Source organism: Microcebus murinus, chromosome 18 (genome assembly GCF_040939455.1).
Source record: "Microcebus murinus isolate Inina chromosome 18, M.murinus_Inina_mat1.0, whole genome shotgun sequence".
In the NCBI taxonomy this organism is placed as follows: Eukaryota; Metazoa; Chordata; class Mammalia; order Primates; family Cheirogaleidae; genus Microcebus; species Microcebus murinus.
The window spans coordinates 9,008,323-9,032,317 of NC_134121.1; the positions used below are offsets into that span (position 1 = coordinate 9,008,323).

General features: G+C 53.9%; 2 protein-coding genes across 10 annotated transcripts in view; both read right to left on the reverse strand.

The window, feature by feature from the left end:
- Positions 1–4,717: 4,717 nt before the first annotated feature.
- Positions 4,718–13,475, reverse strand: RCVRN (recoverin). The gene is made up of 3 exons (XM_012748001.3): positions 12,968–13,475; positions 7,935–8,046; positions 4,718–5,229 (listed from the first exon to the last, which is right to left on the reverse strand). Exons 1-3 carry the CDS (start codon positions 13,346–13,348, stop codon positions 5,114–5,116), a joined length of 609 nt encoding a protein of 202 aa, XP_012603455.1. The 5' UTR covers positions 13,349–13,475; the 3' UTR covers positions 4,718–5,113.
- A 4,157-nt stretch (positions 13,476–17,632) lies between these two features.
- Positions 17,633–23,995, reverse strand: part of GAS7 (growth arrest specific 7) — a 220,588-nt gene continuing 214,225 nt past the window's right edge. For all 9 annotated transcript variants that reach the window (XM_075994084.1, XM_075994090.1, XM_075994086.1 and 6 more), the window contains one exon: positions 17,633–23,828. In XM_075994084.1, the coding sequence (XP_075850199.1) occupies positions 23,715–23,828 (114 nt within the window). In that variant the 3' untranslated portion in view covers positions 17,633–23,714. The remainder of the gene's footprint in view (positions 23,829–23,995) is intronic.

Sequence of the window (23,995 nt, forward strand, 5' to 3'; positions counted from 1 at the left end):
AAGCATTTGCCAATACGTCCTCCACCTCTCTCTCCACACGCTGCTTGCTCTTGTCCTGCTGATGATTAAAACAAGTTTATTTAATTTGATTTGCATTTTGTCAATTCTTTTACATTTGTTTCTCACTGGAGCTGAAGTTCTCTCCCAGCCCTGGAGAATCTGGTGCACTATTCCTGGCCAGAAATGGGACAAGGGGCTGTGGCATTTAGCCAGGGTCCTGGGTGGTCCATTGTCTTAAATTTGGCCCCTGGAGCCAGAGGAGTGGGCAGAGGGGAGGGGCCGGAAGCAGAGGTAAGAGTGACCGTCTGACTGTTGCTCCTTTTTTAACCCACTTTCTGGATCATTCAGTGAACTCACTGCCTTGAAGGTCCAGCCTAGTGTTTCTCAATCCTGGCGTTACAAGCCCCTGGGAAGCTTTATAAAAAGACCAAGGGCTGTCTCTGACTCCAGAGATTCTGATTGAATTGGTCCAAATGGGCCTGGGAATTAGTATTTTTATAAGTTTCTGAGTGATTTTAGTTATATTGTAGCAAGATATATGCATCACATCAAATTCAGCATTTTAGCCATTGTTAAGTGAACAGTTCAGTGGTATGAAGTGCATTCACCTTGTTGTGGGACCATCACAACTATCCATCTCCAGAACTCTTTTCATCTTCCTGAGCTAAAACTCTGCACCCAGTAAACAACAACTTCCTTCCCCTCCTCCCCTCCACCCCCCGGGTAACCTCTGTTCTACTTTCTGTCTCTATCGATTTGCCTATTTTAGCTGCATCTCAGAAACGGAATCACACAGTATTTGTCCTTTTGTGGTTGGTTTACTTCACTTAGCATAGTGTCCTCAAGGACCATCCATATTGTAGCATGCGTCAGAATTCCCTTCCCTTTTGGGGCTGAAGAATGTTCCATAGCATGCAGCCTACCGCATTTGTTCATCCACCCATCCATTCATCAACACCGGAGATGTTTCCGCCTTTGGCTACTGTGAATAAGGCTGCTATGGATAAGGGTGTATAAATATGTTTGGGCTCCTGCTTTCAAATTTTTGAGTATACCTAGAAGTGGAAGTGCTGAATCATATGGTGACTCTGTGTTTAACATTTTGAGGAATCTGGAAACTGTTTTCCACAGCAGCTGCATCATTTTATATTCTCAACAGCAATGCACGAGGGTTCCCATTTCTCCACGTCCTCGCCAACCTTTACTTTCCATTTTTTTTTGTTAATGATAATAGTTGCCCTCATGGCTGTGAAATGGTATCTCATTGCGGCTTTGATTTGCATCTTTAAATGACTGATGATTTTGAGCACATTTTTAATGTGCTTGCTTATTGATCATTTTGTATGTCTTCTTCAGAAAAATGTCTATTCAAGTCTTTGCCCATTTCTCAAGTTGGGTTGTTTTCTGTTGTTGTTGAATTGTAGGAGTTCTTTACATATTCTGGACATTCATCCCTTACCAGATATATTGTTTGCAAATATTTTCTCCCGTTCTGTGGATGGTCTTTTCACTTTCTTGATAGTGCCCTTTTATGTACACAAATTTTAAATTTTGAAGAAGTCTCATTTATCTATTTTTTTTCTTTTGCTGCCTGTGCTTTTGGTGTCAAAAACTTTAGTATGTGAGAGCACTGGATAAGGCAGAGGGGACAGAGGTGAAGCCTTCTCCGGAAACTGACGTACCTTGCTGAAGTCCAAATAAATGGAGCCTTGCCTCTGCGCAGCAGTGAGAACTCAGAAATTCTTCCGTAAGAGCAGACGCTGCTGATCCTCGCCACTCTCAGTGGGAGTCCGTGAGGTGCGGCTGGCCCAGTTTTGTGGGTTTTAAGGGGTGGTCTCCTTGCTGGAGCCTAAGACATGACTCGTCTGGGCTTCTCTGATAGGTTTGTGTAACCGCCAGGGAACAGAAATTGGGGAGAAGTGGACGGCAGCATGGTGTCTGTCCCCACCTGGCTCCACGGACAATGTCCGAGCTGCGTGACAGAGAGAAGCCGCTGACAAAAGCTGTCATAGAAGAGCAGTTTCTGGGGCACATGCTACTCCCAGGGGCCACTCTGGCAGACGCTGGCCTAGAAGGCTCCCCGGAGACTAGCACACAGCGTGGCTGTGCTGGGAGCACTGCAGCCTTGCCTGTGGCAGGAGTGTGTGCCTGGGGCAGGCAGTGGCACCTGGCACGCACGAAGGGACCTCCTGGTGAATCTCCTGGGATGCTAAGAAATGCCCAAGGGGCCGAGGTTCTATGTGAGCAGCTGGTCACAGGGGCCAGGGGAGGTTGGATTATTGTTCTTAATGAGACCTGTTTCTGCCCTTGAGTTTACACGTCCATGACGAAGTTGGAACTCAGAGACACGAGATGACTTCCCCGAGGTCTCTATAGTGGACATCTATTCTGAGAATTCACGCTTCTCACCCAATTTTCTTCTTGGAAACCACACATCTCCCATTCTCAGTCCATAAAACTTGAGTTGTCCTGACTCCATCCTCAGCTTCAGGGATGGTGCTTGGCCAAGGGGAGTGCCACACCCTCCTGGCGGCAGACATCGGGGCAGGGATGGGCATGTCACCAATCAGAGGCAGCCAGAAGTGATCCTGACACTTTGGCTGGGACTCTTGACAGAAATGTATTTTCTATTTTCTGCTGAAATTGGAACTGTGAAGTCAGCGTGGATCTGCTGGTGCCCATCCCGCCAGCATGGGGAGGGCCCATCTGGGAATGGTGGTGGCTGCAGAAGGCGGAACCAGGAGATGGAAAAATGAACCCTGTGACATGGTTGGAACCCCTGGATTAAGCCAGATTTGGGGCTACCAATACTCCTGGAATTTGAAGTTTTGAGAGCCGCTCAATTTCTATTTCTGCCGTAGCAGTTTGTGCTGGGTGTTCTGTCCTTTGCATCTGGAAGAGTCACAATGATTAGCTTATCGTCACCTCAACTGTTGTTTCTTCCCTCCAGCCAAGCGGGACTCTGCGCTGCCCCCTGCGCGTTTCCCATGGTCCCGTAGAGCTGCACAGACAGGAGGTCCAGGGCCAGGTGGTCCTTCCGCCCTAAGCTAACAGAGGAGGTGCTAATTAGGATATTACTCTTCGGTTCTCCACTGGATAATAGAGGCTCCAGGGATTCCCTTTTTTATGCCTTTCATTGAACCACAGACCAACAACGATATTATTATACAGTGTCTGTCCTTTTAACTCAGTGACAATGATACCCTGGCCTCAGAGAGAAGCGAAACGCCCCCAGCCTCATGCCCCGAGCAAGCAGACCCATCCGTGGAGGGTGGTGCAAATCACTGGAGGAAGGCACTGAGCACTCTGGTTGTGTCCCTAGACCACTCAGGCTGGACCCGAGGGCCTCCTTCTCCCCCTGACCTGGCTCCCGGGAGGCCCATTGAGTCTACCCCAGAGGCGTGCCTTGGGCAGGTGATTCTAATAATAGCCCTCCTCCTCCTCCTCCTCCCAGAGCCGCTGGGCTGGGTGCTGTGCAGGCTCCTTCTCCCGTCCCGCGTGACGCCGTGCCGTCCCCGCGCTCTCTCTCCTCTCGTGTGCAGGTCAAAACCGCTGGGGCAGCCTGGGGTGGCCAAGGGGACTGTAGTTTGAATACAAATCCCAGCCTCCCTTCCTGGCCTCAGTGTCCCACTCTGTGCCATGGAGACAGTAACACCTCCGTCAATGAAATGCCGCCGCACGGGGTCCAGCATGACGCCTGGCTCGCAGGAAACGCTGCGCACGTGTTGGTGCTCACGGCCACGCCCCACAAAGAGCAGCGCTTTCTGGCGGTGGCGATCGTGCCGTGGCCGTGGCCGCAGCGGGGAGGTGGGGGTCACCCACAACACCAGGGAATGGAGGCTGCATACACGCTGGGCGAGAGTCCATGGCATCCGCCTTGGGACGCAAGGCTGGAGTTCCCGGGTGTCGCAGGCCTGGAGCCCCGAGGAGGTGGGGGGGGTGGGCAGCCCTGGCCTGGCCTCTGCTCATCAGCGGGCTGAGCCTGCACAGCTGCCTCCTGTCGCTGGGCCTCCCTCTGCTCGTCTCTGAGATGTGGGGCCTCAGGGATGTCGATGGCCGTTCCCTTCACTCTCCATGCTGGGCCGATCCCACCACCGTCTGCTGAAATCAGTGACACTCCCCACGTTTCCCTCCTTGGGAGAGGCGAGAGCCCCGCTGATCACCGGCACCCGGCCACGGCTCTGCCGCCGCCCTGCGCCCTCTCCTCCCGGCCTGCAGGAAAGCCTGGGGTGCTGGGGTGGCTCACCCCTGCCTCCACCGCCCTCCAGCCACCTGGGCCCCTCTCGGCCCTGGACGGTGTGACGCCCTCCCGCCCCCCAGTGCTGTGTCGGCCACCCTCTGTGTGAGACACGGGCCCCCACGGCCTGTTGGGCCTGAATTTAAAAGTCCTTCTAAGGCAGGAAAAGTCGTCCCTGATGGTTCCTCCCATCGTGTCTTCCCACGTGCTCTCCACATTTCCATGGTAACCTCAGCCACTGTTCCTGAATTCTCTGTTCACTGTCCAGAGGGGGTCCATCCTCCCCTCTGGACAGTGAGCTCTGGACATCCTCCCCTCTGGACAGAGTGCCCCATGAGGGCAGGACCGTGCCAGTGTCGCCGGGCACCGCAGGCCCAGCCCTGGCCCAGCCCCTCAGTCCCAAGACGTCCCCGTCCTGGAGGGTGAGCCGGTGCGACTTGGTTCCTTTTCCAACAGAAGAATGACCAGCCCGGGGCACGCTCGGCTCCCCTCGCGTTTATTAGAACCTGCTTACCCTGCACTCCACAAAGGAGCTTACACGGAGGGTACTTAGGGCTCCTACGACCTAATCTGGGATTATCACAGGGCCACCATGGGCTGGGAGGGTGGAGGGAGGGAGGCCGGTGGGGTGTGACAGGAGGGACACTCGAGACGGGAAGAAAGAACCGGTGGATTGCTAAGCGCGCTTCTGTCTGGCAGGGAGCTGTGCTGTGGGTTTGCAGACCTCTCTTGGCCCTGGGTGTGTGAGCGCATGTGTGTGTGTGTGTGCATGCGTGTGCGTGCATGTGTGTATGTGTGTGTGCGTGTGCATGTGTGTGTCTCACATGTGCAGTCACAGGTGTTCTGTGAGTGGTGGGCGGAGCTGAGCAGTTGGCATCAGGGTTTCTTTTCCTTTAACTTCTCCTTCACTTTTTGAGGCTCAAACTGGATCAGTCGCAGAATTTCCTTATTGGCCAGGGTCCCCTCGATGAATTCGTCCTCTGTGAGTTTATCTGTGCATTGGGAAAAATACGCGTAACAGTCAGGACTGATGGCCTAACAAGCTGCCACGAGGCTGGCATCCGGCTGGCATCCCCAGTGTGAATGTGTTTATTATGCCTTGCTGGTTATTAAATGTCTGCGTAATAACTATTACCATTCATAATTACTACATATTCACCATTTGTTCGAGTCTCAAGCCTCAAATTCCGGGGGAACGTCTGAGGGGCTGAGCAAAGCAAACAAGAAGCGGAGGATGATGCCCCACCCTGCCCCAGGGAGCAGGGAGTGAGGGGTCCCTCTGGCCCCCGCAGCACACGGGCAGCCCCGCGATTCCTGGATGACAGCTGCTGACGCCTCTTTCCTGCGTGTCCGTCTGCACACCCCGCCCTGGCCTGCCGCCTCACTCCATGTCAGGACTCTGAGTTCCGGAGCCCAGATGCCACCGTGCTCGGGGCTGAGGCTGTTGCAGGGGTGGAGGCGGGCGTGCAACAGAAGGGAGTGGGGTAAAGTCCCTCCCCAGGTGGGGCTGACGGGGAAGTCAGTGACACGTAGAAATAACGCTAGAGTGAGACAGCTGCTCCTCTCTGCTCATGGTTCCGTGCTCATAGTGCCCAGCACATAGTAGGTGCTCAAGAAAGCTCTGCTGCACTGAGTTTGATTTCCATCGGTTTGTGCACTGGACCTTTGGGCATCCTTAATGCCTTCTGGGTCAGGATCCAGGCTGGCTCCCTGCACGAGTCTGGGTGGGAACATTTGGGTTTTAAAGTCCCAGTTGCCCCCCCCCACCCCCAGCCTCACACAGAGCTTGAAACTCCCATCATCAGAGCCTGACTCTGTGGTAAGGCGATTTTCCAGAGGGGTCATGTGGAAACACATACACGCGTCACCCACGCGTCACCCACGCGTCACCCGCGGGAGTAACACGTCAGCTCTGAGACACCATCCCTTCCTGGGATGTTCACTTGGGTCAGTTTTCAGATTAGCAAGTAGCAAAACACAGGACTTAACGCATGGACAGACCCCGAGAGAGCTTGCGAAGGGGGTTAGCGAGCCAGTGGGGTGAAGTGCCAAAGGAAGTCCCCTTAAGCAGCCAGGACTTGTGCAAACGAGGAGAAGTTGCTGAAGGGAGAGGAGCCAGGCAGGGCTGGATGAGGGCAAGGTGCTCGAAGTGCTCCGGCACAGGGTCTCAGGGGGTGCTCACTTTGGGGTCACGTGAGTGCAGTGTTGGCACCTGCGGGTGAGCACCTCCTAAGAGCCTGTGCCCCTCGTCACCTCACCCCCGTCTCCATCCCCACGACCTTCATGCCTCTCTGACTCCATCATTTGACAGCAGATTAGTAGGAACAGGATCATCTCTCTGTCCTCGTTTAGTGTCCTGCTCAGGTTTTTCTTCCTGAACGCTGCTAAGAGACTGCTCCCAGAGGTCACCCAGGGGGCCAGTGCTGGCCCCTCAGATGTGTCTGGGCCGTGCTGTGTTTTATCCGTTGAGACATTTCAGATTTTGAAAATCTCTCTGGCTAGCTTCTCTTTAAAAATAATCAGATGATGTGACACCCATATTCCCATGTGGAATATGCTGGAAGCAATCAGACCAGACATGCATACTCTACTATTAGCCAGTCTCCATCGCTTGGGGGGCTACTGTCTACATGACTCATTTTCGTCATTCCAGCCCCTCTGGCCGGAAGTTTCTAGCCCCGGCCTGACACCAACTCCTTTGCTGTTCCCTTCCTGTGTTGGCTGTGAGTGTCATGGACCAACAGAACCAGCTACCTAGTTCTGGAATCCATCACTGCTTTCAATGCAAGGCCATGCTTTTCTTGGGCTGTTTCCAGCCACCAGCTGATCAAGGCAGGGGCACCAAGACAGCTGAGGACACCCCACCAGATCTGCCCACACTTTCTCAGAATACATTGCATCTAAGACGTTTCTTACCCAACCTTCCTTCCTTCCCTCTCTCCCTGCATGGCAGTTTGGTGGCTTCCTCAGCCCCCTGTAGACTTCTTCCCGATTTCCCTCACCAGTCTTTCTCCCATAAATTTCTAGCAGTCTAGAGTGATGCTTCTCTGAGGACCCAAACAAACTTCCTAGAGTAAAACCACATAAATTTAGATTCCACATACTTGGGACATGATGTTAAATCAAAGCTAGGCTGAGCTGAAGTTTTTGCCCTTATCCTAATCATGCAGAAAGCATTTTTAAAAATAAGTAGAGTAAGCCAAAGTGTTCAAAGAATGGACTCCCCATTTAAAGAGAAAGGGATTTGCAGTTCCTCTAAACTCACCATTTGCATGCAAACTGCTACAGAGCTTATTGCCTTTACTTTTTACTATTCACTAATATAGGCTAACTCTATTGAAACAAAAGATGTTTTTCTTCCAAAGCACTCCATAATTTAGAACTTCCTCCCCCCAGCTGGCTGACCCCCAGGAATCCCAGGCAGCAAAGGAGTTTCGTAAGCCACAGGGTGTGGTGCCACTTCCCTTCTTCCCTTTAGCAGTGTCAGCTCTGGGGTAGCAGAGGAACTGGTGTCGGACATGCCCTTTAGGCCATTCCCCCCTCAGACCCTTCAGACAGACCCTTCAGAAATGCAAGATGGGATGAGGTGTCCCCATCCTGCCTGGCCACTATGACTCAGAAGAATAAATCTTATTGGGGTCTCCAGGAAACAGCCCAAGACTGCCATATCAAAGGCAATGAAAGAAAAGGAATTCACCATCATCGTTTTTTCCAAAGAACTTCCAGATCTTCTCAGCTCTCTTTTCTGGTGTGTTTTCATCATCTGGGAGGTGCTTCACATCCTCAGGATTGATCATTTTAAAAATAGCCTACACCAAATCAAGAGAAAGAACTTGTTAGAAGGAACTGTAAGGGCTGGTAACCCTGGGAAAAGCCACATCTTAAACCGTGCACAAAAATCTCCTCAAAGTGGATCAAATACTTAGCTCTAATACCTGAAACTGTAAAACTCCAAGAAAAAAAATAAGAGAAAAGCTTCCTGACATTGGTCTTGACAATAATGTTTTGGATATGACACTAAAAGCGTAGGCAACAAAAGCAAAAATAAACAAGTGGGATTACATCAAACTAAAAACCTTCTGCTTGGCAAAGGAAACAACCAACAAAATGAAAAGGCAACTTATGATGGGAGACACATTTGCAAACCATATATTTGATAAGGCGCTAATGTAAAAAATGTATAAGGAACTCCTATAACTCAATAGCAAAAGAACAGATAACCCAACTGAAAAAAATGGGCAAAGAACATGAAGAGACATGTCTGCAGAGGAGACATACAAGTAGCCAGCGGGTATCTGAAAACGTGCTCAACGTCACTAATCATCCAGGAAATGCTAATCAGAACCACTATGAGATAGCCCCTCATACCTGTTAGGATAGCTGTTATCAAAAAGACAAGAGGTAATAGGTATTGGCAAGGGGGTGAGAAAAGGGAGCCCTGGGACACTGTTGGTGGGAATGTAAATTGGTACAGCCATCACGGAAAACACACTGGGGACCTTGGGTCACTTCCAACACAGTGTCCCTCTCTCAGTGCCCAGATGGGCTGGACGACCAGGCATCCCCTAAGGCAATGGTTGCAATACAGATGCCGCTGTTTGATCCACTGAATCCGAGTCCTAGTTGTGTTTTGAGAGCTCCATGAGGGACAGGGAAGGGTGAAGAAGGCTTTCACTTCTTATATCTTTCTGTACTTTGAATTTTCTGACCATGTAGACATATTACTTTCATTTATATAAAGAAAGCAAATAAGAATTGAAAGTTTTCCAGGGAAAAATCCCATGGCAGCCCTGAGGTTGGAGTTTGGGAATGGCAACCTCAGACCCCAGTGCCCAGAGCTTTTTCTCGGGTCCTTAAGGCACCCCCGTTGCCCAGCAGGGTCAGCTCATGACAATAATGGCTAGCGTTTGTTGAGCACTTAATGTGTGCCACTTTTTAAAACATTTTTACATCTAACCTTCATGACAACCTTATGAAATAGGTAGTATTGGTCCCATTTTACAGACAAAGAAACTGAGACAACGAACTTGCTACAAGCCACCCAGCTAGAGGTAGAAGAGTGCAGATTCTAACCCGCGCAGTTTGGTTGTTCAGGCGGCAGTCTTGTGCTACGCCGTAGACTGCTCACCTCCGCGTGCCTGCGACGCCCGGTGGGCACTGGCCAGGCTGGGGAAGGGACAGGGAGGTGGCAACAAGAATTTCCCAAAGGAAGCTCCCATTTAACCTTTGGCTCAGGAGGATCCGGAGAAAGGCTTAGCGTTGGGCTCAAGGATGCTTTTTACCTCCCTCCTCCTCTCTGCAATGAAGGAGCCAGGTGTGCAAGGCAGGAAGTGCCTCCAGACCTCTGAGATCAGGGGAAGGGACAAGGTGGCTCCGTGCACCTGGTTTCAAGCTCCAGGTTTCTAGGGTTCCACGGGCTCAGGAGCACCAGGGCTAGCCAGGCCCAGGGAGGACGCTCAAGGGTCCTTGCATGCTGGGGCAGCAACAGGAGTGTAGACAGGTGTGTTGGGTGGGAATTGGGAGGATACTGGCTCTGGCTAGAGCCTTCTGCCTCCCTGGAGACACTGGGAACAGGTCAGACAAGGGCAGTGATGCCTGTGAAATTAGGTCAGCAGCTCTGAGAGGTTCCCTTTCAGCCCGCTGCTGCTATAACCAAAGGAACAAGGAGATCAAACCTGGCAGCTCCCAGCAGCCCCGGGAGCGATGCAAGTGTAGTGGCCCCATCACTCCTATCTGTGTCTTGAGCCATGGGCACCGTGTGCAGGTATGGCAGCTGGACACGGGAGTGGCTGCCTGCCTGCCCACCCCCCTTCCAGCACGGAAGGACAGACCGTCAGAGCCTCAGGAAATGTTGCAAAAACTATTGAATCATCATCACCTGGGCCCAGGAAGGTTGTGTAGTTTCCCCATGGCAACACAGCTAGGAGGTATCAGAGCTGGGACTGGAACCCTCTACATCTGACTCCGGGCCAGTGCTCTGTCCCTGGCCTTGTGATCTGGTGAACAGCAGAGCCTTCTGTCACCTTGTACAGCCTCGGCCCCGGATGCGCCCTCCCTCCCTCCCTTTGCTCCCCCCTTTCTTTCTCCTCCCTCCCTTCCTCCTTTCCGTCTCTCCCCTTCCTCCTCCTTTTCTTCAAGGAGCACCAACTTGTAGGTTCCTCCTGGGCCCAGCATCCTTATGTAGCTCTGAAGACTTGGTCCCTGTCCCAGGCCACCCAGAGACTCCACAGCCACTCCAGGGGGGCTTGCTCTCCAGACTGTGCCCAGACGATGATGGGGGGGGCACATGCCTGCCACTAATAGGAGCCCTAAGCTGAGCACCGAAGATGAGCCCACTGGCCACAAGACGCATGCTTGGCTATTTTATTTATGGTTTCTCCTAATAAGGGCGGAAGAACTCTGCAAATGAAAGCATGATTACAAATGCACAAAAAAACTATATAAATCACGAACAACATTCTCCCTACTAAGAGGATAGAATTAGAAAAATAAAGCAAGTGGCATGGGACGGGGGAATTAAAAAAGAGTCAGTAAAAAGATATGAAATGAAGGAGACTAGAGCTGATGTAATAGGAAAGAAATCAAATGCCTTGGTGTCCAAAAATATAGGAGTGTTAGATAATCTTATGGCATTTATGTAAGCTAGAATGCTAAGCAGCTATTAAAATGTTTTTGAAGACTATGTAGTGATATGGACAACACGTGATAAAAGAGTAACGGAAAAAGTATGATAAAAATCAAATGTAAATATGTCACAGCTCTAAAATTGTTTCAAATTATCTAAATAAAATAGATAAAATATATAAAATAGATAGATAAATAATAAAATAGATAAATTAATAGATAAAAAACTATAAAGGTACACACTAATATGTTAACAGATGTTTTTCTGGATGTTGGAATTAAAGGCAATTTTTATTTTCAATTGCACGTGTTTTTAAACTTCATGACTGACTTGCATATTAGATAAAAACTATTTTTGAGACACCTAAAATATTCCCCCAAATGATCTGACAGTAGGGCAATATGGACAGAGGAGCACGTGTGATGGAAGCAGGTGGAAGCGTGTACGCCTCTCACGGAACCCGCGGGAGCCCGAGCAGACAGTGGGCAGAGCTAGGGCACGTGGCAGGTGCGCAGCTCGCCGAGCGGGGACCCCCCTCATGTCAGGAAGAACGCTAGGACCAGCACTCAGGGCTCATGTCCCCAACTCCGACCTCTTTTTACTTTATATTTGAAGCATATTGTGTGTTTAACATTAATTGTGATGGAATTTGATTGTGGACTGCTGAGAATTTTGAATGGACATTTTAATAAAGAAAACAGGAAAGGAGGGAGGGATGGAAGGGACGGAGGGAGGGAGGAAGACAAAAAATGTGAATACGGTCATGTGCTGCTTAACAACAGGGACACATTCCGAGAGGTGCGTTGTCAGGCGATTTTGTCGCTGTGTGAGCACGGTAGAGTGTACTCACACAAAGCCAGACGGCTCAGCCTGCTGCACGCCTGGGCTACAGTGTAGCCTAGTGCTCCCAGGCTACAAACCTCTACAGCCTATTACTGTACTGAGTTACTGTAGGCAATTGTAACACAATGGTAAATATCTGTGAATCTAAATATATCGAAACATAGAAAAGGTGCAGTAAAAATATGGTATAAAACAGGCGTCCTCAAATTACGGCCCTCGGGCCACATACGGGCCGCCTAACACATTTATCTCGCCCTCTGGGTGTTTTTGCCACCACTACCTGTCCTGCTTAGCAGCCGACTCATCCCGGGCCCATAGGGCACACTCTCCAATGGTCTGAGGAACAGTGAACTGGCCCCCTGTTTAAAAAGTTTCAAGACCCCTGGTATAAAAGATAAAAATGGTATACACCTGTATAGGGCACTTAAGGTGCACCAATGGAGCTTGCAGGACTGGAAGTTGCTCTGGGTGTCAGTGAGTGAGTGGTGAGTCAATGTGAAGGCCTATTGCTGTACACCGCTGTAGACATTTTGAACACTGTACGCTGAGGCTACACTAAATTTATTTAAAAAACATGGCCGGGCGAGGTGGCTCACACCTGTAATCCTAGCACTCTGGGAGGCTGAGGCGGGCAGATCGCTCGAGGTCAGGAGTTCGAATCCAGCCTGAGCAAGAGCGAGAACCCTTTCTACTATAAATAGAAAGAAATTAATTGGCCAACTAATATATATAGAAAAAATTAGCCGGGCATGGTGGCGCATGCCTGTAGTCCCAGCTACTCGGGAGGCTGAGGCAGGAGGATTGCTTGAGCCCAGGAGTTTGAGGTTGCTGTGAGCTAGGCTGACGCCACGGCACTCACTCTAGCCTGGGCAACAAAGCGAGACTCTGTCTCAAATAAATAAATAAATAAATAAATAAAGCAAGCAAGCAAGCAACTGTGCTGCGAGGTCTCACTGGCTATGATGTCACTAGGCCATAGGAATTTTTCAGCGCCGTTCTAATCTTAGGGGCGCACCATCACACGTATGGTCCACTCTTGACCCAAATGTCATGCGGCGCATGACTGTGTTAGCAAAGACCCAGATTCTTGTTTAAAAAGAAAATGCAGCTGTGGGCAAGTGCCCAGCCCTCCAGCAATACCAGCATCTCGGAGGCGCTTCTTTACCGCACTCTCGGAGCCGGGGCTGAGTCCCCCCGTCCCGCCGCCCCCCGGCCCTGTCCCTTCCGCGCCAGCACGGCGGGAAGGGCAGAGAGAGACTGACCATGACGATCTCCAGCACTTCGCTCTTGCTGATGGCCCCGTTGCCGTCCACGTCGTAGAGGGAGAAGGCCCACTCCAGCTTCTGGGTGGTCTTGCCTGCGGTGGTCATGTGCAGGGCGATGACGTACTCCTTGAAGTCCAGGGTGCCATCGCTGTTGGCGTCGAAGCTGCGGAACACGTGCTGGGCGTAGGCCTTGGGGTCGGAGTCCGGGAAGAACTTGGCGTAGATGCTCTGGAACTCCTGCTGCGTGATGCGGCCGCTGGGGCACTCCTTCAGGAAGGACTGGTACCAGGCGCACAGCTCCTCCTCCGTGAACTTGGTGTTCAGCTGCAGCTCATCCAGGATCTCCTTGGACAGGGCCCCACTTTTGCTGTTCCCCATGGGTGAGGGAGAGTGGGCAGTGGCTGGGCGGCGGCTGGGTGGGACGTGCGTGGTCCCCTGGCTGCCGGGGCTCGGCGCTGGTGTGAGATGGCGACGAGACGCTGGCGGATTAGGGGGATTTGCCACCAGTTCTTCCCAGTCCTTGGACGGAGGAGGAGCTTGGGGGTGGGGTGCTCCCAGAGCCCTCCTGAGATTAAAACAGAGAGGCGCCAGGCCTGCCCCACGCCAGCCCCGCCTCCAAGGGCAGCCATGTGCCCTGCTTGTCTTCCGCGCCGGCTCTGAGGGTCTCCGGGCCAGGGCTGGCGTTTCACGTCGAGCCCCAGACTGCAGTGCTGAGGGGCACTGGCCTGCAGCCAGCGCGGTTCAAATCCCGGCCCGGCCACGTCTCTTAACCTCTCTCCTCCTGGGAACAGCTCTTTTCCTAATTCTTTGCCTCAGTCTCGTCTCAGCCAGGCCCTACACCAACCTTTCTATTTACAAGAGCACACCCCAAACGGCGCCCTCCCGGGAATGGAAGCTCCCCGAAGGACGGGATTTTGTCTGTGTTGTTCCGGATGCAGCTCCGTTGCTGGAGTAGTGCCTGGCAGGTGTGGGCCCCCCGGAGATATTTCCCGAATGAATGGGTCTAACAGTGCCTACCTACTGTCGTGGTGAGGCTGAAATCAGTTCGTAAGTGCAACACACTTAGGGTAGAACCTAGCGCATAGTTACTGCTACACACATATTAGCTTTCGGTACTCACCAATCTCAGGGATTAAAGGACAAAGTGCCCTTGGGGGGCAGCAGGTAGGCTGAGAGGGGCAGGTGGGCCGGGGACAGCAGGGGGCGGTGAGGCCTGCGCCTCGCCCGGAAGGGGCTGCCAGGGAATGCGGTCTTAAAGGCTTGTGGCTCAGTGTTGCAGGATTTAAAAAATTTTTTTTTCCAAGAGAAATCCAGGAATCAGTGTTTTAGATGCACTTGCCACGTCCTCAAGCTTTGGCAATTAATTCGAAATTTTGTTAAAAGCACGGTGTGGGCCAGACACGGTGTATCTGTGGCTGGCGTGAACCCGCAGGCGGCCGTTTGCAGCGGGGAGCGGTGCTGGAGGCACGTGCTTGCGGGGTGGGCGCACGGGCACAGAGCGCAGTGGCCGGGTCGGGGAGCTGCGCAGAGGAAGCCTTGCGTCCCCGCGCCTGCCCTGCAGGAGCGTGGAGCACAGGGAGCACCTCGTGACGCCTGAACTCTTGTCACCCGGGGGAAGGGCGGAGGTGCTCTCAGCCGAGCACAGTGCTAGAGGACGACACTCCCAGGCCCCCGCGCTGCCACCGAGGATGGGCAGCTGCCTCCTCTTGTGCTGGAGTGGAAACCATGAAGAAAACCCCCACCGTCTCCTGGCTGCTGAGCTGGGGTTTGTGCTGTGTTTCCTAGCAGGCTAATGGCAGGAGAATGAGGTCCCCGCAGCTGGGAGGAAGCCACCTGCTGTTGCTCAGGAAGGACTGAGAAGTTTGGGCACGGAGGCACTGACCCGCCCCTCCTGGCCACCCTGCCCGCTGCAAGTCAGCTGTTTCCCAGAAACCTTAATGTGAGGGTGTGTGTGTGTGTGTGTGTGTGTGTGTGTGTGTGTGTGAACTTTCTAATTTTTTCCATCAGTTTGTGAAAATGTTATTTCTTAATAGGAATCCTTTCTCTTGTAGACTTCCACTCTCCTGTAGCAGGCATTTGTTTTTAAGAACAGTGAGAAACAGGACAGCCACCAACTTGAAAACAAACCAACCAACCAGGCAAGCCCAGGCCACACGCGGAATTACATTCTCTGTGGAGCCCCCTGGCGTCCCTGGGGGACGGAAGGGGGGTGAGGCCACAGGCCGTGGCCCCTTGCTCTGAGCCACCAGTGGCAGGTGACCAAAGTGCCTCCTGGGTGCCAGGCCCGTCCTCACATGCCTGCAGGTGAGGCAAGGCCGACGGAGGCCCCAAAGGCGTGTTGCCAGCCCAGCTCAGCCGCTGCTAAATGGCACAGGCGGGAGGAGGCGCAGCCCGGGGCTGCAGGCTCTCGGTCCAGGGAGCTTCTCCCAGAGGAGGCCCGAGAGGGCCAGAGCCTCCCCTGCCTCGGTGAGGAGCCGGGGTTGCATGACGACGGAAGGGGCCCTGGTTAGGCGGAAGGCAGCCAGCGCCCGCCAGTCTTTCTGTCCCTTGCAGGGGCGAGGAGGAAGGAGCTGGCTGAGGGTCGGGGCAGGCGGTGCCGTCCACATTCTCCAGGTTGCTGTGCCCGGGAGGGGCCCGGAGGGGGCCGCAGGCAGCTGTGTTGATGCTGCTGAAAGGGAGGGTCACGACCTGGAGGTTTGTTTGAAAACCTGCGTAAACATCTTCTATCAGAGGGAGAGCTCATGCTCCTTAGCCAAACAAGTTGTTGGAGATGATGTATGGTGAATGGATTTGTTAAGTCTGAGCTGGGGCCATAAACAATTCTGAACCCCAAAGACTGCTGTTGGGGAGCAGGCGCCGTCTCCGGGCAGAGGATCCCGATCTGCTCCGCCTGAGCTGTTGGCTGGGCCCAGACCCACCCCTCCCATCCCCCACCTCCGGGCCAGGAGCTGCGGGGCTGGACCGGCACCTGCGGGGAGGCCTGGGCAGAGGGAAAAGGGGCTTGCGGGAGGTGGGGGGGCAGCGCAGGGGAAGAACCCTCCTCCCACACCCATCGCCATCCCAGAAAACGGCGCTCCTTCCTTTGGGTTGCCGGGACCGGAACCCTAGCGTTCCCCTCCGAGATTCTCTCTCAGCCACACCCTGCCCCAGTCTGTCCGGAAACGGGCTCGGCTCTACCTTCAGAGTGCGTCTGGACCCGGCCACGCTCCCTGCCTGCATCACACCCATCCCCGCGGGCAGCGTCGCCTCTGCCTCCTTGCGGGCCCCGGCCCCTGCTCTCGCCCCTTACGGATGTGCAGCAGGCCCGTGGCCGTGACGCCAGGCCTCCCACGCGGGCTGTGGCTTCCCCCAGAGTTGAAGTCAAAGGCAGCCCTGGCCCTGTCCCACCTTCTCGTAGCTCCTCCACCCCTCCTCCCCGCTCCCTCTACGCCAGCCACGCTGGCCTCGGACACCTGGGCGTCCTCCCTGCAGGGAACATCCCCCAGCGGCCTGCCTTGTCTTTGACCAAACGCCACCTTTTTTATTTTATTAAGACAGGGTCTCACTTTGTTGTGCAGGCTAGAGTGAGTGCCGTGGCGTCAGCCTAGCTCACAGCAACCTCAAACTCCTGGGCTCAAGCAATCCTACTGCCTCAGCCTCCCAGTAGCTGGGACTACAGGCATGCACCACCATGCCTGGCTAATTTTTTCTTTATGTATTAGTTGGCCAATTAATTTCTATTTATAGTAGAGATGGGGTCTCGCTCTTGCTCCGGCTGGTTTCGAACTCCTGACCTCGAGCGATCCGCCCGCCTCGGCCTCCCAGAGTGCTAGGATTACAGGCATGAGCCACCTCGCCCGGCCAAAATACCACCTTTTCAGTGAGGCCACTCCAATGACCCCGGTCGATACCGTATCTTACCCACCGTCACCCTGCCCTGCTGTCCTTTTTCCATAGCACGTAACGCCTTCCACACCCACGCAACTAGGGCTATTGTTATTGTCTGTGTCTCCCTGCTAGACTGCAAGCCCACGAGAGCAGGGCTGCTGGTTTCATGTGCCGATGCGTTCCCAGTACCCAGAGCAGCGTCTGGCAGGTAACAGATGCTCAGTGATTACTGAATGAATGAATGAGGAAAGAAACAAGGGCCAGCAGCCCCCAAGGTGGAAGGGAGCAGAAGGCTGGAGCCCACAGAGGCGGGAAGTCACCAGGAGGGGGGGCTGGGCCAGGTGCGTGGGGCCGGCAGTGTAGTGTTCACCTGGGCATCGATGTCCAGGTGCCCTTTGCCCTTCTGTACTCCTACAGTCGCCACCAATCCTGAGAGCCTGGGAGGAATGCTGAGGCCGGTCATGCAAAGAAGAATGTGGCAGCCCTCCAGGAAGGAGGGTCGCCCAGAGGGACCCAGCGTCTCTGGACAGTTTATTTTACAAGGGATGAATCTAAGCATCTCAAGTGTACACACAGAGCCAAGAAAAAAAACGAGATAGGATTTAACTTCCTGAAAACTCTTTATAATAATGCAGGACAGTTATATATAGCAAACGCCTTCAAAATTTAAACTCTTTAAACATTTAATTCTTCAGCATTAATACACATAAATGCTATTACGGGGTGGGGCCGGGGCGGGGAAGGGTGGGCTACAGCCTCCACGGGGATCGGAGTTTCGACAGTGTTACTTATAAATTATATTACATCAATTTTATTTATGGATCTAGGCAGCCAGGGGATGGAAGGATATACAGTGTGGGGTAAACACATTCATACTGGGGTGCGGAATGCTGGCAGGAGACACAGCTTTTTAACATTAAAAATGTATAAAGTATTTAGCAAAAGTTACAGAAAACAGACCAAACAAGCAAGTTTATTTTGTTAGAAAATTCCACTCTCATGGGGTTTGCTGATGTGCTCTGTCTGTGCAGGGGAAGCCTCTCGTCATCTCCTCCCAGAGGGGAGGGAAGGGATGCAAATTTGGGGCCCCTGTCACCAAGGTTGGCTGGTGTGCCTCTGAAAGTCTGTCCCTGGGTCTCGTGGCCCCCCTGGACCCCCGACGCCCGAGAGCCAGCCTGCGGCCAGTGCTGCGGGAGGGAAGCAGCCCCGCTCGGCAAGCAGGGGGTGTGACCTGACTTCACATCAGGGGACAAAGGGGGCCACAGAGCAGGGCCCGTCCTGTGCTCTTCCCGGTGCAGCGAGCTTTCCCCCTCCGTCTGCGTCACTCCGTCCCCGTGAATGCACCCTGCGCCCTGACCTGTTCTGTCCCACCACTGCAGCCCTGTGAGGGGTTTCCCCACGTGCAAAGGCACCGCGTCCCGAACACCACACAGCGAGCCTCCAAAGGTCCTTGTCCCCGCCCCACCCCACCCCACGAGACACCTCCCGACAGCGGGTCCTCGCAGAGCCGTGCCAGCACCTGGAGAGCTGGGAGGATGGGGGCACTGGCTTCTGCCCTCTCCCCGTCTTATTCTTACCCTAACCTGCTGCGGCAGGAGCTGGTCCCCGACCCTCCGCAAATCCCCACCAGAAATCCTGTGGGGGAGACACGGACAGTCCCTCCCTGGGAAATCCAGCCCAGAGGAGTCCCGGCAGCCCGACCCTCAGCTCCCACCCTGGGACCCTGTGGGCTCAGCCTTCCCACCCTCCTCTTCACCTGGCCTGGATCCACAAGTGTCGCTGGTTCGGATGGAGGAGGTTTCCCTTTCGCCCGGCAGGGCACGCACAAGACACAGCCCGCAGCAGCGTCTACCTTGGCGGTCACACCCACGGCCTGGCCTGAGCTGGGTTTGGTCCTATCTCTGCCACCCTGTGCCACCACCCAGGGGGGTGCAGGCACAGGGCAGGCTCATTGTGACCACCAGCCCAGCAAGGCTCCAGCAGTGCCAAGGACCAGGAGGGAGGGGGCTCCGTCTTCACACCTGTCCTGGCTCCTGGGGAGGAGGTCCCAGGACATACCAAACATCAGCGGACCAGACCCACGAGGTAATGACTTAAGCTTTCCTTGTGGGTCCTAGAAGGAACTACCTCATTCTTAACACTCACAGAGCTCTTAATTTTAGCTCCATTTGAGTCTAAAGAAGTGCCAGGGCATCTTTTTCACAAGAATTGTAGGCAACTCTATGTGCAGCTGTGCAGATGAGACCCAGATTAGGCATGACCCCTAGTACAGGGGACAAAACCGGAAACAAGAAGGGGAGGAGAGAAGTGCAGTCACTGGCGGCCTGAGACACCATCTAGAACAGCTACCCTCAGTTTGCAGATGAAGCAACAGATCCAGGAAAGGGTGAGACCACGGCCACTGCAGCCCCACACTTCTCATCCGCGCTACTTCCGCGTGCCTTTCGTAGCCCCCAACACTCAATAAGTGCCAAGAACCACGAGAATTGAAGGCCCCAGAAGGAAGGGAGGGCATCCGCTGGCTGAGAAGTGGGTGGCAGCAGAGCCCCCAACTGCCCCGTCCCCTCCCCCGCTGCTTGCTGCACTGTCAAAAACCTGACATGAGCCAGAAGGGCGAGTGTGAGCCCAGGAACCGCCTGTGGGCACAGCTGGCATTCGGAGGAGCGAGCTGGACGTGGTCGTGCAGACACACTGAAGACCCCCCCAGCGCCCCCCTCCCCTGGGCCAGGAACTTGCAGGGCAAACAACTCACTGGAAAAGTAAGGAAGCAGCAGGGTGCACCCACGCGATGGAATACTCCTCAGCAATGAAAAGGGACAGACTGCTGACACAGTGTCATGAGTGACTCGAAAGCGTTAAGCTGAGCGGGAGAAGCCAGACGTGAAAGGCTATGCCAGCGGGACTCCACTTACACGACATTCTAGAACAGGCAAAGCTGTAGGGTCCACAGATCAGTCAGGGTTGGCAGGGGAAGAGGGTGGGAGGGGGGAATTTCTTGGAGTGATGGAAATACATGATCTTGGTGGTGGTTACCTAAGTTTGCCAAAATTCACAGAACCGCATACTTCCAAAGGGTGAGTTTTACTGTCTCTGGATTATACCTCAGTAAGCCTGGGGACAAAGTGGAGCAGTGGGCCCCGTAGGGGCAGCAGGGATTATGGGGATAAGATGATACCCACGCTGACCTGTCGCCCACCTAACATCTGTAAAGTGCTCTCCTCCACCTGCACTGTAACAGCAGGTCTTAGCCTCCTGGTTAGCTCTCCTTGTCAAGGCTCTTCTCAGCTGGAAGTAAATTCACCTACACAAGCCAAGGTCTTTGATGTCCTTGGAATTTTATGGCTTGTATTTCCAAGAAGGGACTTTGGCTCAGCCAAGACTTTTATGCACATATCCACAGATCTAGTAATTGATTGTTTTTCACAAAGGGTGCAGAAACAAATCCTATTTCTGTTTGCTTGGCTGGGAAGCAGCCCTGACAGGCAGAGAGGGGCCTCTCGCTGCAGAGATTCTCCGTGGCCGACAGGGCGTTGAGTGGAGAGGTAGGAAGGAGGCCCAAGGTGGCCCCGAGGACAGAACCTCAGGGCAGCTGTCTGCGTGGCCCACAAGGCCTGTGGGTCGCAGCACTGACCTAAAGCACTCGAAAAAATAGAAGGTAGTGAGTGGGTCTTCCTGGAGGTTGTTGTGGCAACCAACTCACTTTGAACACCATCTTAGAGTTTGTTTTGATTTTTTAAATCAGGCTTTCACAGACAATCTTGTGCATCAGTGTCGCCCAGGTGGGGGACTGATTTCCAGCAGGTGGAAGGGGCTGACTTCTTCCCAGAAACAGAGCAGTGGATGTTCCCAAGAGGAGCCCAGAGTCGCCCACTCTGAATAAACCCTGCCGAATCCTGCCCTAAGCACCAAAACATACACACAAACAAAATAACCAGCACCACCCAGACAGCGTGCTGCTGCTCCAAAGTGCACTTCCCACGTTCTCATCCTTAGCTTGATTTCACCTGTGGGTGTTGGGGGGTGGACTGTTAACAGGGACGGCGGCCTGGACACTCGACTCCAGCCCTGCTCCTCATTCGCTGTGTCATTTCGGGACACTCACTGGCTGTCCTTGGGTGCCGCCCTTCCTATGTGGAAACTGAGGAGAGTTATTTAAAATAAATACCTTTCTGAAATTGGAGTTGGATATGGGCTGTGCAGGGCCGGTGACTGGGCAATTAGAACCTGTTGCTGTCTACCTTTCTAGCCACTAGGTAAATGCCACATGGCAGTTTAAATAATAATTAAGGGGAAGGGCACGTCTATAACCCCTCCCGCTAGGGAGAGGCAATGATATAAAATGTAACCAAAATGTTTGTACCCTCATAATACTCTGAAATGAAAAAAAAAAAAAAAAAAAAAAAGGATCCCAGGGGGTTAAATGTGGAAAGGGTGCAATGTTCTCACTGTCCAGAAATGTCTGCACGTGCATGGAGCAGAGGTGCCTGTCTTATCCACGACTACAGTTCCACTGCTCAGCACAATGCCTGGCTTGTCCTAAGCATTTGCTGAATAAATGAATGAGTGAATGGAGGCGAACAAGCACAGTAGACAGTACCTCAGAAAACCTAAATTCTGCAGAGAGTACCTGCATGTGAATGCCAGGTACCAACTTGCAAGGCCCCAGGAAAAGATGACTTTACATAAAACAAGCGATCATGGGCTTCTCTGACGACAGGGCACATCTTGTCCTCAGGTTAGATTTTAGCACACTGCTTGGCCACAGCTCAACGCTTGTTGCATGAATAACAGAGGGAAGGAAAAGGAAAGGAAGTATGTGAAGAGGCTGAAGAGAAGGTGAGGGGATGAGAGGGAATGCACGACCTCAGAAAAGGGACTGGCTCAGACTGGGTCAACTTGGGCCACCAGGGAAGAGGCCAGAGAGCTCGCTCCACCCCAGGGACGAACAGAGGACTCCGGAATCCTCAGACGGGAACGAGAAGGCAAAGTCAGCGAGCCACCCTGCGCTCAAGATACCTGCGCAATAACAAGGCTATTGGCTCTGAATGTTGGAAAACCATCTACAATTTGTTTACTAACCCACAAAGCAATTACCACTAGCACCCAGCTTTAATGAAGAGACCAAGAAACAGTATTCTAAAATTGGTAGCTGGTGTCAGGGCCCGAGCCCGGATCTAGGAGTGGCTCCCCAGCCCGCGGACAGAGCCGCCAGGTGGCCCCAATGCTGGTGGGGGCCCTCGCGCCGGCCTTTTTGGTTGGCATGTTTCAATAAAAGGGACAAAGTTGGGTTTGCTTTAGTATATTAAGCGTCTTTCTAATATAAACTATAAGAAAGCAATTCTGACTCGATGAAAGAGGTGCCAAAAGATTCGAGATTAATAAGTCATCAGTGACTAGCACGTAAGACTGAAAGACCAGGAGTTGTGCTTGTGGAATTGAGCCCTCGCGGGAGATGTGTGGGTCGGATCCCAAGTAATCGGTGGGGAAGATTAAGAAAGACGGTTCCCAGCTGCCACCTGGCCCTGGCTTGCTCTTCTGCCGGCCCTCGGGCTGATGCTCTAGACTGAGCTGGAGAACCCGTCTGCCGTGGCCCACAGAGGGAGAGAGCGATGAGTGGACCCGACGGCAGAGCCCAGAGCTTCCCACGTCACACTCCGGCCAGGCTTTTCCCGGAATCAGAAGATGGAGAGAGGGGAAGGAGGTGCTGGCACCAAGTGAGGGCCTGATGCAGGGCTCTGGGACGTGCAGAAGGAGCTGGACACCCTACTGTGGCCAGGAGTCCGAGATGCCTGTCCAGTCCTGCCAGTGAGAGAAAGCCTTACAAGGGACAGCGGTCCCAACCCCACTGTGTACGAGCGGATGGAAGCCATCTGGGGGACCACGGAGACTTGCCCTGACCCATCCCCCGTATGGGCCTGACCCAGCCCCTGAAGGGCCCGCGGTGGGTGGCCTGGGAGAGCGGGGCCGGGCGACCTAACAGCGCAGCCCCAGATGGCATCCTGTGCCTGGCTGGCCTCTGAGACGAGCTGGTTCATTTCTACTCTCGAGGCCTTGGGCCGAGCTGGGCTGAGCCTTGATAGCTGAGAACTTGGAAAGCCGCCTCTGATGAGACTGGGCAGGGGCTGCAGGGAGGGGTGGAGGGTCTTCCTGCGGAAGCAGCTGAGGGAGGGGTGGGCTGGGACTTCCAGAGACTCCACAGAGGCGGCCTGGTCTGACAGGAGACGCGATTCAACGCTCCAGTTCTGGGCTAATTTGCCGAATGAGGTAGTTCCATCCTGACCTCTCCGGGCAGGGCTGGTCTGGGAAGACGGAGCCAGGCCTGTCACCCAAGACCCCTGGTGATGAGAAGTGGACGAGAAAGGCCAGATGTGGGCTCCCAGGATGCAATGGGGCAGGCAGGGAGGGCTGCAAAGGATTCTGGGTGCACCAAGAGCTGACCGGTGCCTTCCTCCTGTGATTCCGATCCTGACGCCTGGCGTGGAGACAGACACCTCCCTCCCCCTCCTCCAAAGCCCTGCAGAGCAGGGAGCTGGCTGGAGGAAGGGCCTCGGGGCTTCCAGGGACGCAGGCATGTGATGGCAACCCCTATAGTCTGTTCTCAGAGCGGCAAGCACAGCACAGGGGTGGGGGGCTTCGGCCTCAGAGACAGGGCAGGGCTGTGGGTCTGTGTTCCTGGCCTGGGAATGTTGGGGAGCCCCCCGCCGGGCCGCCCAGGTCACCCTTCTGGAATCACCAGCTCTCTCCCCTCCTCAGCGGCCCAGGAGAGTGGGCGGGGCAGCTCCCCTCAGCAGTGGCCCCACAGCGGGGGCTGCCACCTCCTCCCCTCGGGACCCCGGTCCCTCTTCCGGGCAGGACCCCCAGGGCCGCGCGGGCCCGTCTAGATCTCCATGTCCACAGGGCGGATGTTGCCCGTTTTGTGCTCTCTGACCCACAGCTCCCTGTCTTTGGCTGGGTCCACTTTTCGAAGCAGTTGGTCCACAGGCTCGACTGTCTGCAAGGGACAGAGAAGAAGGCACGCTGTCAGAGGTGGCAGCCGGGCGGGGCTGTCTCCACTGAGCCAGGCTGCCCTGGCCTTAGTGCCTCTCGGAGCAGCCTCTCTGGAGGGTTGGGCTGTGAGAGAGGGCGGGGGGGCCTTAAAGGCTTGTGGTCTATGACCTC